This window comes from Sabethes cyaneus, chromosome 3 (genome assembly GCF_943734655.1).
Source record: "Sabethes cyaneus chromosome 3, idSabCyanKW18_F2, whole genome shotgun sequence".
Taxonomy (NCBI): Eukaryota; Metazoa; Arthropoda; class Insecta; order Diptera; family Culicidae; genus Sabethes; species Sabethes cyaneus.
In genome coordinates this window covers 250,284,005-250,297,995 of record NC_071355.1, presented here as the reverse complement: position 1 = coordinate 250,297,995, position 13,991 = coordinate 250,284,005, and the positions used below count along the sequence as shown (strand labels likewise).

Below are 13,991 nucleotides of genomic sequence, written 5' to 3'. Positions count from 1 at the left end.
TCGTTGTTGTACGTTGCCAAGGGAACGGACGTCTACATGGAGTGATGCCAACGTAAACATTTGAGCATGATATTTTATCAATTATTTTCGCTATTAAATTAAAGGTCGTAGAGTGTCGATAATATACTTAAAAAATTCACTGATAATAAAATTCACTGTAAACAACATTTTATGTGATAGAATTACTCTAGTTCAGCAGCAAAAATAGATACGCGATTCTACGTTTCATAATTGTTCATAACAGATTATTACCTGATGGCCGAACCTATCTTTCATCTTTCAATATTTCTTTTCCAAATTGGTGAACGTTTCACTTTCAAACCAAGGACCTATTTTGTGACTTGATCGTCGGCTTGATCTTCGTCAACGATAAACCTGTGTCAACACAGTAGACTAAAACTGCTATTATTTCTTTTGAAAAAAAAATCCACGGTTAGTTGTGTTAAGAAAAATGTTAACAATTTACAAGTTTCTTTCTTTCTTTCTTTCAAGCGGAGTTCAGTACACAGTAACATTATTAACTGTGGAAATTGTTTTCTGAAGAGTTACGCTGGTGAATTGAAAAAATTTCTCCTGCTAACTCTGACTAAAATCTCCTTACAGCTGAAACGAAGCTGAAATGGTGACATCTGTTGTGCCTGTCATTACCGAAGAAAATCTTTTCCATTGATCTTGCAACAAAGCAACCATTGTATTTCATTCATACTCGGAATAACTTACAACAGAGTATTTAAAGAGCGGACTTTAGAAAGCGAATATTTTACTATTATAGATATTGGCCTGGGGCCAAACGATAAGTTCATCAATTTGTTGCATAATATTGTCATTCCGGACAAAATCGTTTGCGGTTTCTGCCATTATACTTAAAATATAGGTTTTATTTTTATTCAGGTCTTACATTAGGACTTTCGTCAGCTGAACACGCAAGTGTTGCCGGAAAATATACAATTTCACGTTTTCATGGTTACTTATGTTGCATACCAGTTGCAACTTCTACTACTTTAACAGGAAGCTCAAAAAAAGTATTAAAAATTATTGAGCGATTACAAACCCGTTAAGCATCCGAGAATGGTAATCAACCATTTTTACGCTCCCAATTAAAAACCGTTTCCACACAGTTCCCAAATCGTTCGGTTTGCAACCAAACCGCAACGAAAATGGTATCGGCGACTTAGCCGTAACTAAGCACAAGCTTAGCCACAACGAACTTAACCAGTAATGTTGCACCTAGGCATCGCCATTTTGATCCTGTTTTTCCAGTCGACACAATAAACGACGTGGTAGAACGACACGAGACGTCCGCGCGAATTTGGCAGCAGCTTTTATGATTTCCCGGTTGTTGCGCGAAGTTAGAAACCAGTACCTACCAGCAGACCAGCAGCATAAGTATGTGTTGCTTCCAACACCCTAATGAGTGAAAAATAAAAACAAATTGAAAACTACTTCGAACCGATGCGAGCGCAGCTCGTTCCAGCAGCAGCACCCGCCGGGTTGTGGGAGAGAAGGAAGGTGGTCCTAATGAGCTGTCACATTAACCGAGCGCTTAATGTGAACCGCACAAGTGAAATTACGACATTCATCTCTTTTACCGGGCACTTGGGCACTCACTGCTTGGGCAGAGCAGACCCGACCAGACCAGACCGGAGAAGGTGGCCCAATGAGATTTTGTTATATGAAGCAATAAAAATAAAAGCAGATTGCAACAAAACGAAGTTGCGTGTGATTGTGCAGACGCAGACACACAGCATGCGTTGGACCAACTTTGCAAAACCACTCGTTTTCTCCCTATAGTAGAAGTAGAAGATAAGAAATCAAAGCAGGCCCGTTGTGGTTTGACGTTAACTGCACACCGTGGTTAAACACCTTTGGGTTTCCATTTTCGGATTACGGACCGTGTTTGGATGGCATGTGTGTAGGCGCTGGAAAAATCATAGACTACTTTGTTGCTTTTGGCAGCAGCGTTTATTGGCTCGATTTATTTATATGGAGTGGCGTGGTACCTTGGTATTGCATTGCGAGTGAGTGAGTTATCAAAAGTCTAAATTGAGGGAGGCAGCCGAATCGGACCGCTTAGGTTCGGTTATGCACGACGCCGGCGGCGTCTGCTGAGTGGTGACGCATGCGATTTGCGCTTGAAACACCGTTTGACTCACCTGTAGCTTCACTTTGGCCTGCTCGATGGCCGAAAGCGTTTTCGTGGTTTTGGCCATACTGAGGAAAAACAAATCAATCTCATCCAGATCGGCGTACGGTGATGATGGTTCGGGCCGTGGCTGCGGTTCATGGAATCGGGGTTTCTTTTTTTCCGGTCCTTTGCTTTCCATGCCAGCGACGCTGACGCGTCTATTGCTTTCATACAAGACGTTGTGATTGGGACTGTCCGAATCGAGATGAATGGCAGGAACTTCATTTTTCACCAGGGTCACCTCTTCCAGGGGATCGAAATCGCGTGACTTCGTTTCGTCAAAGCCGTCGAAGGTAAGGTCAGTGTCGTCGTTCGGTTCTGATTTACCCGTGTTGCGTCGTGTGCAGTGAGGCAGCAGAAAAGCCATGTCCTCTTCATGTTTCCAGGGGGCCAAAGGTTTTTCTCCATATTCGGTCGCCCGTTTGCGTCGACTGATTGCATTCCAATGACACCGGCGTAGCTTCTCCCATGCGTCTTTTGTCGAACGCGCTAAAAACAGAAACAATGATGGCAACCCGGCGCAGTTTGCAAAGCAGCAAAACAAAACTTACCACTCAGATTTAGCTTTTTTCCGATCTCTTCCCACGTAGCGTACCGTCGGTGCTTATCTCTGCACATCGGCGATTTGTGATCGTACAGGTAGCTTCGTTTACGCACTTCCGCTATCAGTTGCTCTTCCATAGTTGATAACTTATTTTAATTCAAAACAAAACGAAACGGCAATGAATCACCTGCCCTTGCTTGAAGACGAATCGTCACGTAATGAAAATGACAGCCGAGTGAACGTGTGGCGTGAGATGAGAGTGAATGACGACGTGCCAAACTGAACCGAAACTCATACAGCAGCATGCGAGAGTCCGTGTCTCGGCTCGGCACACGGCGTTGCTATTTCACGTGATACTGATATAGGCGTGTGGTGATGTGAGGTGAGGTCGGTGAGTGTGTTTTGCGGTAGCGTCTTTTCGGTGCTTTCGTGGTAGTTGTGCTTGGGCTACCCATCGTCGGTTTGTCGGTAGTATTTAGCAAGGTGAGTTAAAATAGGTGATCTAGTTTTCACAGTTTGTAGAACAGAAGTGCGCGGAACGATTGGTTAGCAACCATCGACGTTGTTTATACATTCAACAGTTTCCGCTTTGAAAATTTCGGTGATCGTCAAAGGTTACCCAGCGGGGGTGAAAAACAAATTTGAACATCAGAAAACCTCTCTTGACTAACCTTGGTATTTAGGTCTCGCTGCTCGCGTATCGTTCTGCCTGCCTGGTGAGTGAGCGGTGAGTTTTGGTGTTGCTATCACCCCACCCATTATGATGACCGTCGTCGTTGGGTGGTGAAGGCAGTGACAGCAGAAATTAGGTAAATTAGATGAAATTTTACGCCTGGTAAATAAACTATTTGAATGTGTTCAGAAAATAATTTAACGTTTATCTTCCACTGCAGTTCAAATAAATAAACATTAGGAGAAAATGGATCACATTTTCTCCTAATGGATTAGTAGTTGAAGTTTAGGTAATATTAGTGGTATTATTGAAATTTATCAAAGGAGGCTAATCGGTCGAACATCGTTTTTTCGATTTCGAGGAAATTACGGTATCATTTGAAGTAACCGCCTTGTTTACTAGTATTTTAGTGAACGAACCCACAAAACTTGATTGCTTTAACAACGTAGTGGGAATGAGTGAAGAACAAATGTTAAGGGCAACTTGAAACTTGTAGGGAAGAAAATTATTTCGAATTTCGAGGCAACTTTTATAAATAAATGAAGAGAACCCCCTGTCATCTTTCCTGTGTGAGCTATCTATGGTAAACAAAGAAAATAAATTAAAAGAAATGCATGTCTTACCAGATCGTTGGTGAGCATATGTAGATAACATTTTTTGTATTTTAAAAGAATATGATTTGGAAACACTTTTGAAACTAATGAATAATGTCCATTAAAATATTAATTTTACCATCAAGAAGAAACAAGACAACAGTCTTTCAGTCCTAGATGTTGTTAGGTAGATGTAGCGCATGACCTCGAAAAAGGTGCCTGTCGAATATGATGGCGGTTTAACACACTAGCTTCATACGAAATTTAAAAAATGTGGGGTAAATTACATGCTTATGAAGAACAACTGGTGCAAGTTTCGTCAAAATATTCTACCACATTGCGGCGCGGTACAGAATGGAAGTCGAACGACGTGAAAATAGCTTGCGCAAGCAACATAAAAATCCAGTACACTATAATCCAGATTAGGTGGAATAAATTGTTTACTCAGTAGTCGTTGAGTTTAGATTATTTACGTGTTAGCAACGAAATCTTGATTTAGGATGCCGCTTTTTTGGCATGAACTATTTTAGGGTGACCCTTAAATTAACGAAGATTCAACGAAGATTCAAACGAAACAAGATAGAGCGATATTTACTTCAGCAATTTTATAGCTTGAAGTATTTTGAGTAATATTGCAGAAGACAAAATCCCTCCATCTCGAACCGTTTCCATATTAGGGCGATTTTCCTGTGTCCAGTTAGGGTGACCCTGCTATTTTGCGATTTTTCTCCATAACCTTTTTATTTTGCATTTCTCGCAAAACACTTTTTCAGATGACTTTTGAACAAAACACTTCTTCAGATGACTCTACTTTACTTCTACACTTGTATTAAATTTTATGATAAAAATAGGCCGTTTTCAAATGTTAGTATCTTAGAAAGATGCAAGCAGATCGTGATTTTTTGTGCATAATATCAAAAAATTGGAGAGTGGATTTTTGTCTATCTCAAATAAATCAACTTTGAATATGTGTGGTTTTAACATATTTAAGTATATAAAAGTAAACGAGTTGCGCCATAACTCCGGAAGGCCTTGACTGTTCTTGATTAAACTTGGCGTACATGTTTCTTAACATAAATAAATCAGCACAGGGGGTTGACAAAAGCGGGGTGGTCGCTAAAAAGATGAGGGGGAGGTACAAATAAGTAAAAGTGGCTGAAATTATCTTGCATTTAGACCATTATAAGTTGTGTGAGTGGTCCAAACTCCCCTTTCATCAGAGGCCACCATCCTTTTGTCTTTCAGCCACTTGTACATCTATTTTCGATAAGGTTGAAAGTCTCAGGCGAGCGAGTGTGGAAGCATCCAAAGCTTAGTCGACAAACAACTGCTGGTACTCTGTGCATACATTCTGCTATTTACACACTCGCGAGTGTACAGCCTCATAGCAACTTTCTGCACATCTCGCTCGCGAATCCAAAGTTCACGAGCTATCCATAGGTCGTGAGCACACTAGAATGTATGGATATGGATTTTACTTTACTTCTTTTCTTCTTCATTTTACACCCTTGCTTACACACGCGAGTAAGTGTGCGGGCCATTGCAAGCGACGATAGGTATCAACTGCTGGGTTGCAATGACGAGCGTAAGCAAAGACCGTGGCTGATAACTAAATAGCAAAGCATAGCAAAGCCTGGGTGCTACATTCCGTTATCGAAACTTGACCTTCTGTTTTTTTATACGACAGACTTCGCAGCCAGCTGTTAGAGTGCAGGACAATTGCAGGGCCTATTGCTACGATCCTATTGACTCTAACAGCCTCTCCCAGTCGGAATTCGAACATATGACGACTGGCTTATTAGACCAGCATCATACCTCGAGTCCAACTGGGAAGTGATAACTAAATACACTATGGCAAAAACTTGTCGCAGTACATGAGAATGTCAGAAAAGAAATGCTCATGCATGTGTGTTCGTTAGAAGAAAATCGTGAGAGAAAATTGGACCACACGAATGCGGGCTTCACAACACTACGTTTCAGTTTGCAAATTCTCATAATACAAAAAACAAAGCTTTTTTCCTCATTTAGACATATCTACCCTTCTCCCTGATTAGGTTTCCTCGGTCAGCAGCCCTTTTGTCTACAGCAACTTGTACGTCTCTCCGAAGATAATGAAAGAGAAACAAAGCCTTCCTTATATTGTTCTACTCCCGTAGTTGTGACCCTCCCATCTTTTCACACGCTCTTCATCTTACCTCCCAGCCACTTGTAGAACTTCTAACGGTCCAAATGCAAGATATTATTATTATTCTATATTTGAGAGGTTTTCAGCCTGTGGCTGGTTCGCCCCTTAATGAAAGATGGTCGCAGCCACTTTTACATATTTGGTCTCCCCTCCCCCCTTTTTAGCGACCACCCCCTTTTTGTCAACCCCCTGTGTTGATTCAGTTGTATCAAGAATCATGTACACCAAGTTTGCTGAAGAACAGTCAAGGCGTTCCGGAGTTATGGCGCAACTCGTTTACTTTTATATACTTAAATCTGTTAAAACCCAACATATTCAAAGTTGATTTATTTGAGATAGACAAAAATCCACTCTCAAATTTTTTGATATTATGCACAAAAAATCACGATCTTTCAAACGCAATCAACCGATTTTAATTCTTGTTGCATCTTTCTAAGATACTAATATTTGAAAACGGCCTATTTTTATCACATATAAGTGTAGAAGTAAAGTAGATAGCCAATCGTTTTTTTCACCAAAAGTTGCGTCTTTTTAAGCCTCAAAAGTCATTTGAAGAAGTGTTTTGCGAGAAATGCAAAATAAAAAGGTTATGGAGAAAAATCGAAAAATAGCAGGGTCACCCTAACTTGACACAGGAAAATCGCTCTAATATGGAAACGGTTCAAGATAGAGGGATGTTGCCTTCTGCAATATTACTCAAAATACTTCAAGCTATAAAATTTCTGAAGTGATCATCGCTCTATCTTGTTTCATTTTGAAAATAATTTCTGGATCTTGGTTAATTTAAGGGTCACCCTGAAATAGTTCATGCCAAAAAAAAGCGACATCCTAAATCAAGATTTTGTTGCTAACACGTAAATAGTCTAAAATCAACGACTACTGAGTAAACAATTTATTCCACCTAAATTGGCTTTCTAGACCACAGTGAGTGGTTGACTAAAGTGCTAATAATACCAAAATCAACTGTGTTTAAGATATTGAGATGCGTTAAATCCAATCCTGGCACTCCCGTCTGGAATATAACTAGAATGTTCGATACCAACTAGCAAATCACGCGGAACACCTCGCTCGAGAAGGTTATAAGCCCTAAAGTCACAGAACAGAAGTGGAAGTAGAAATCCAAACTCGTACATGCTACTTTTTACAGATACTAGCGAACCTGGCGGTAGCGAGTCACTTTTTTCCACGAAAACACGCGAACGCATACGAATGCACACGAAAGCATGTGAAAGCTGCTATGCGATTGGCAGCGAGCGTTCTGCTTATATTACTGTTATTTGCTTCTATGCGAAAACCTTCCCAAAGAAAAATAAAACCAAAAAAGACTCTGTTACCAGTTTTGATCACCGAATCGTTCGGACTTCCACTTCTGTTCTGTGCCTAAAGTGCCAGTAAACATCTGAATCGGTACTCACCAGTTGGCTTGTATTACCATCCTACTCCTCTGAACTAATTTAACAAAAAACAATCGACGAATTTTTGTGTTACGCCCAGTATTTAAAAACTAGATCATTCAAAGTCAGATCAACTATCCAGCACCACGTTGGTTATATCTGGGAAAGTTCCGGAGACTTTCGGGAACACCCAGACAAATTGCCAGTTTCTTCCTTGAACAAAAACTTATGGTGTGACACCTTATATTACACTAGAATTCAACAACTAGATCAATGGAAGCCAAATCTAGGGTCACATTGGTCATATCTGAACATGTTTAGAGGACTCCGGGAGCCCTTAGAGAACTCAATAACACAATGTGATATATTTTTGATAACGTGCTGGTACCAAATGGCCGAAACTCAAATGGCCGAATCACGAATGGCCGAAATCCAAATGCCGAATTTCAACAACAGTCACAGAAGGCCGAGTCACGAAAGACCGAATGTTTTCGGAATGCCTCAATGAAAAACATGAATTGGCAAGCAACTTTAAACAAACAAATAACACAATAGGCAACACAACTCTTGACTCTATAGTCTAGAGATGATTGAAAGTTCTTTCTTTCTCTAAGCACAAATGATTTACGTTCATTATCAGGTGCGAGACCTATTTACAATGTCAGTAGGAAATGTTTCCTAGATGATTCAGTGTGAGACGGCCGCAGACCGCGAGTGTGTGCCGGTGACCTGCTGTCGGAAGCGCCGGTGACTGCGGGGGACAGCCCCCGCACAGTGGGACCATTCTGGAAAAAGGCGGTCAAAAGTCTTTTCTCGCTTTTCGTGACGTTTTCGAGCTTAGGTGTCTTAGGAGAAGTTTCATAAAAAAGTATTCTGCATCTAATGACATTTTCATATAATTGGATATTAAAGTGATAACAAATTTGAAAAAATTAATTTTTTATAGAAACTAGATAACATGGTCATGTGTTCGGCAAAGTTGTAGAACTTTGAATTTCATTAAACTTTGCCGAAGATACTAAGTGTCTGCATCATATGGTTTGCGAGATATAATTGACTTTCTGTCGTGACCCCCTTAACCCCCTACCGTTTTTACAAGTAATTTTTTCCGTAAATAGGCACCTACTGGCAGCTAAAGTTAGCATCGCTTGAACCACCATAGAATGTAGTATAAGTGTCTCAAAAAATTTTGGCCGGGTCTGGCCGGGCATTTTGGTTGTTTCAATTATGAATTACAAAGATATATGCTGGTTTTAGTAAGTTATCAGGGTTTTATTATTCGTACATGTTCATAATAGTTTCACAGGACCTCGTCCACGTCTGTTTCGCTATCTGTTGCAGAATTATTTTCGTTCTGGGATTTTTGTAAAAGTTTGTATACTGCTCGCTGGTAACAACTGCATTGATTTTTTTACTGTTGGTCTTCTTAAAGTTGAAATTAATGCATCCGACGTCATTAACAATCTTCTGAAAACAGCTTCGTTTGTCGATATTGTCGTTAATTCACGGTAATAGAAAAAATAATAGATGCAGCTGTTCTACCAGTCGGTCGTCTTTCGGAAGAACCGCAAGAGTGCCGTATCAAAGACATAAAACGTTTTAGAGAAAAACGTGCACGTAAATGTTCAAGGTATGTTAACAGTAATGAATCATGATTGCATGCAATTATTGAAATAATCTGATTTCTGAACAGAATATCGACAAACGAAAATGTTTTCAAAAAATTTTTAATGACGTCAGGTCCATTGATTTCAACAGATAGCGAAACAGACGTGGACGAGGTCCTGTGCTCATTATGAACATGTACGAATTATAAAACCCTGATAACTTACTAAAACCAGCATATATGTATGTAATTCATAATTGAAATAACCAAAATGCCCGGCCAGACCCGGCCAAAATTTTTTGGCACACTTATACTACATTCTATGGCGGTTCAAGCGATTCTAACTTTAGCTGCCAGTAGGTGCCTATTTGCGGAAAAAATTACTTGTAAAAACGGTAGAATTTATGCTTCAAATCCATTTTTAAAGCAAATAAAGCAACATATGATATATACACCTTCTAGAAAGTTACGTATTTTGATAGTATTCAAAAGTTTGTAGAACATGTCGAACCTGTTAGATGAGGTTTTATGTACAAAAAGTTTAAGAAACTGATTTTAAGGGGGTCACAACAGAAAGTCAATTATATCTCACAAACCATATGATGCAGATACTTAGTATCTTCGGCAAAGTTTAATGAAATTCAAAGTTCTACAACTTTGCCGAACACATGACCATGCTATCTAGTTTCTATAAAAAATTAATATTTTCAAATTTGTTATCCCCTTAATATATAATTATATGAAAATGTCATTAGATGCAGAATACTTTTTTCTGAAACTTCTCCTAAGACACCTAAGCTCGAAAACGTCAGGAAAAGCGAGAAAAGACTTTTGACCGCCTTTTTCCAGAATGGTCCCACTGTGCCCCGCCCCGCGGAATATGACGTACGACCATTCCTGTTTCGGCCTTTTGTGATTCGGCCATTGAATGTATTATGCCATTTGTTATTTCGGTCATTTGTGTTTCAGCCATTCGAAATTCGTCCATTTGTGTTTAGGCCATTCGTAAATAATCCCGATTTGATTTACATGGATCTGTTTTAAAAATTTAATGTGTTTTAAGAATTAATGCTTAATGCGAAAAATGTAGATTCCGGTAAACTGAAAAATTCTTGATATTGGACCTTCGCAAAGTCGCAATTTTTGGCCTAATATCAAGAATTTTTCAATTGACATGGATCTACATTTTTCGTACTAAGCATTTATTCTTCCTCAACAAAAAAGTAAGCCGACTGCTATACGTCGTTAGGAAAAAAGAAATGTGATTTAAGGTGTCGTATGATGAGTGTTTGTTCTTGTTCGAAACAGGTCATTCCCTTGGGATTCCTGGAGTCCCCCAAACATGTCGAGATATGTAACCGTAGATAGCAGATTTGGCATCCATTTTTTTTTTTCAATTGGCTCAGAGGTGTACTGCCCATAAATGCATAACAGTCCCATCTGAATTTTCACCACTTTTGAGATAAACCTGAGAATCATCTTTAAATTAACTGTTCTTTCAATATTTCAAACAAAAAAGTTATGTTTGTTCCCAAGATGTTGAAAAAAATATCAAACTATGTCAGTCCCATATTACAAAAAAACGCAAAACAGTCACAGTAGTAAAAATATATCAATAAGTATCTGTTTTTTGGAAATACCTGGACCGATTCGCCTGCAGCAACTACTACACGGAAGATTTTATGGCCTAGAAGAACACTATTGAGGAGAATTTGGATCGGATGAGCGATTCCGAAGTAACAGTGGGATCAAGTTCCGGAATATATGGGACTTGAACATAGAAGCACCTTGAATCACAACAAACCCATCATGTGACACCTATAAATGCACGGATTTGCAAATCTAGACTATTGGTGGTCGTATAAAGTGTTCAAGACGTCATTGGCCACATCTAAACATGTCCTTGAATGTTCCAGATACCTCTACGGGGATCAGTTTCTGAATTTAAATAAAATACAACATGTAACATCTCTAAGTCGGTACTCGAAATTGCAAAACTAGTTTGAAATAGTTCATTTGTTGTTACATATAGTATCCAGGAACACATTGGTCATACTCGGATAGGTTCTGGGAGTGTTCCCGACACACAGGAAAGCGACCAGCTTCTGAGTGAAACAAACCCCATCATGCGACCCCACTATAAACTCAAGATAACAAATTACAAATAAAAGGAGAAAAGGCCAGGAAGAGATTTGAATCAAAACGGACATTTTGAACAATTGAATTGAACGAGCACGTGAATTATCAAAACAACGACGACACGTGGTCTTGAAAATACTGCCGAGTCACCGACACCGCAAGGATCAAGGCATGCTGTGCCTGTGACTGTTATGCATTTATTCGCTTATTCAAGCACAAATAAACGCATATCAGTAACTTCGGCAGTTTTTCTAAGCTTTGGAACAAATTTTAGGTCACTTCTGAACAAATTGCTTATAAAAGTATTCTGTTATGTACATTCAATCATTTTATGACGCTTTGGACGATTTGCTTCCAAAATCGATTCAATATTGAAGAAAAATTGTCGTGGCTTCAACAGCGTTTTTCGTAGTTGCACGTTTTTGCAGATGTGACTGTCTTCCATTTATGGGCAGTGTAGAAAGGCAATACAAACCAACTGGCGTTTTCCGTTTAAACGGCCTATTTTATTTTTTAATAACGCTCTTTTGAACATCGTGCGTTTAGCGTACCTTCCTGTTCTCAACAAACGGTGAATGCAGCCTACCAGTAACCGCACGCCTTGAGCGGCACTTTGCATTTTCCCTACCTTTGCCTACTCTGCCGGCGTCCCGCCATGTTAGAAATTATACCAGAATTACAATCGATCGGAATGTGCAGCTACGTAAGATATGGAAGGGCAGAACTTGAAAAATGGGACGGACTTCGAAGAGATCCTTTGTTCGAATAAAACACGGCCTGCTACTCGGCAGAGTGATCAGTTTTTGTGAAGAATAGCAAGCAGACGCGCAGGAACTGTCGGCATCAATGGAAAAGTCACTTTGGCAAAGTACATCACCAAAAGAGACAAGAAGAAAATTGAATGAAAATGCCACCCAGTGCGCCGATGTAATACTTTCACGATACTTTACAAAGCGTTTAAAATTTTGTGCTAAATCGTAGAAAATTAATTTGGCAGCCAGAATCGCTGATGTTTTCTTCTGGTTTCTCTATAACCGATAAAGGGTGCTCCACATTAAATTACACCACGGAAGAAACACTGTAGAAAATTGCCAAACTGACCGCCCGTGACTTTTCCACCGTATTTTGCGGTTTGTCATTATTATTTGGAGCCTTTTGCACTTTGTACGTATGCAGTCCCTCCCGCTCCTTGGCTCTCAGAACGAAAGACCACATCCCTGACCGAAGCATTAGAATTCTCCTTAGACGTTGCCACGACACGCTTGTGATCCTGATCACTAATTATCCAGGTGCTTGCGCAAAATCAAATCGTGACGTTCCTTATTGGGTACCACCATTTTTTCCAATTTTCGAAAAGCGGATAGTGATAATGATACAATATAAACAATACACTCTAAACTACTGCTGTCCAAACTTTCAAGAGAAAATACCCAATGGGTAATTTTCTACAGCATTGCTTCCGTGGTGTAATTTGATGTGGGACACCCTTTATTAACCTATTTGATGCGTTTGGAATTCCTTGATAATTTAAAATTCAATTCAATATCAAATATGTTATCGATGTCAATAGTCATGCGATTTTTTTTTGTTTGATTCATAAATAGATTGATAAGAATCAGTCGAAATAATTGATTCGCATTTTTGCATTTTTTCCTGCCGCGCCCATGTAAATATATATTTGAAAAAGAACATCTATCTGTCTGTCTTTCCAAGACGCATAATTACGGAATCAATAATCATGAAAATTATGACTATGGGGAATGTTTCCGTGCTATAATTTTTGCTCTATGTCGGTGAAACATTAGGGAAGAGTACCTTTCTGAGTAGAAAAGTGGAAATTTGTGTAGTAAAATTCCCGGCTATGGCTAGTTTAATATGATTTTCACCTGCTCAGGGCAAGTAAGTAATCGGGGGATTATTATTTTGACTAAAAAACCCGTTTTAATCCACCTAGTGGTGAAAAGAAGGTTTGTTATACCATCTTATATGTCATTTGATATGGCCATTTCCATCTTAAATATTATTTTTGATTTGTATTTGAATTTGTATTTTTTATAAAACTGACAGAGTCAAATTCTATACGCAATACTATGAACTAAATTCTTGAATAAACTGTTTCTTAGGCCCAGCCGTTCTCAAGTTATTCAGATGGGAAATCCAAAAATTATCTATTAGAGCCAACGCATGCAAAGTATCCGATAACCGTGTAATCGACCGTCACGGATTTTGACCAAATTTTGTCAGATTGTTCATTTTAGGTCAGAAAGCAAAAATCCTAAATTTGGTGCCTATTGATGCCCCCCACGACACCTTTTAAAAGAAAAGACCCGTTTGTCAAACATTTTTATTTTTTACTCACAGATAAACTTGGAACTCCGACCAACATGTCAGAAGGTCCAAAAATGAGAGATTCTCTTTGCGTCTCCTCTCTTAGGCTTATTACGGCGGCATAAATGCATTTCAAACCAATTTTTCTAAAGGATTAGCTTTCCAATAACATCAGCAACTGTTTCATGCAAAATATTTCATGTATTCAAGTGCATTTATGCCGCCGTAATAAGCGTAAGAGAGGATACACAAAGAGAATCGTTCATTTGAAATGTTGCTCGTCAAATATTAGGTTTCTAAACATATTTTCAATGGTAAAAGGTGGCTTAAGCTAGATGGATACG

General features: G+C 39.2%; 1 protein-coding gene across 1 annotated transcript; it reads right to left on the bottom strand.

Moving 5' to 3' along the window:
• Nucleotides 1-2,021: 2,021 nt before the first annotated feature.
• On the bottom strand, nucleotides 2,022-2,896 carry LOC128743815 (uncharacterized). Its single transcript, XM_053840489.1, has 2 exons — nucleotides 2,737-2,896; nucleotides 2,022-2,674 (listed from the first exon to the last, which is right to left on the bottom strand). Exons 1-2 carry the CDS (start codon nucleotides 2,864-2,866, stop codon nucleotides 2,031-2,033), a joined length of 774 nt encoding a protein of 257 aa, XP_053696464.1. The 5' UTR covers nucleotides 2,867-2,896; the 3' UTR covers nucleotides 2,022-2,030.
• Between the last annotated feature and the right edge of the window lie 11,095 nt (nucleotides 2,897-13,991).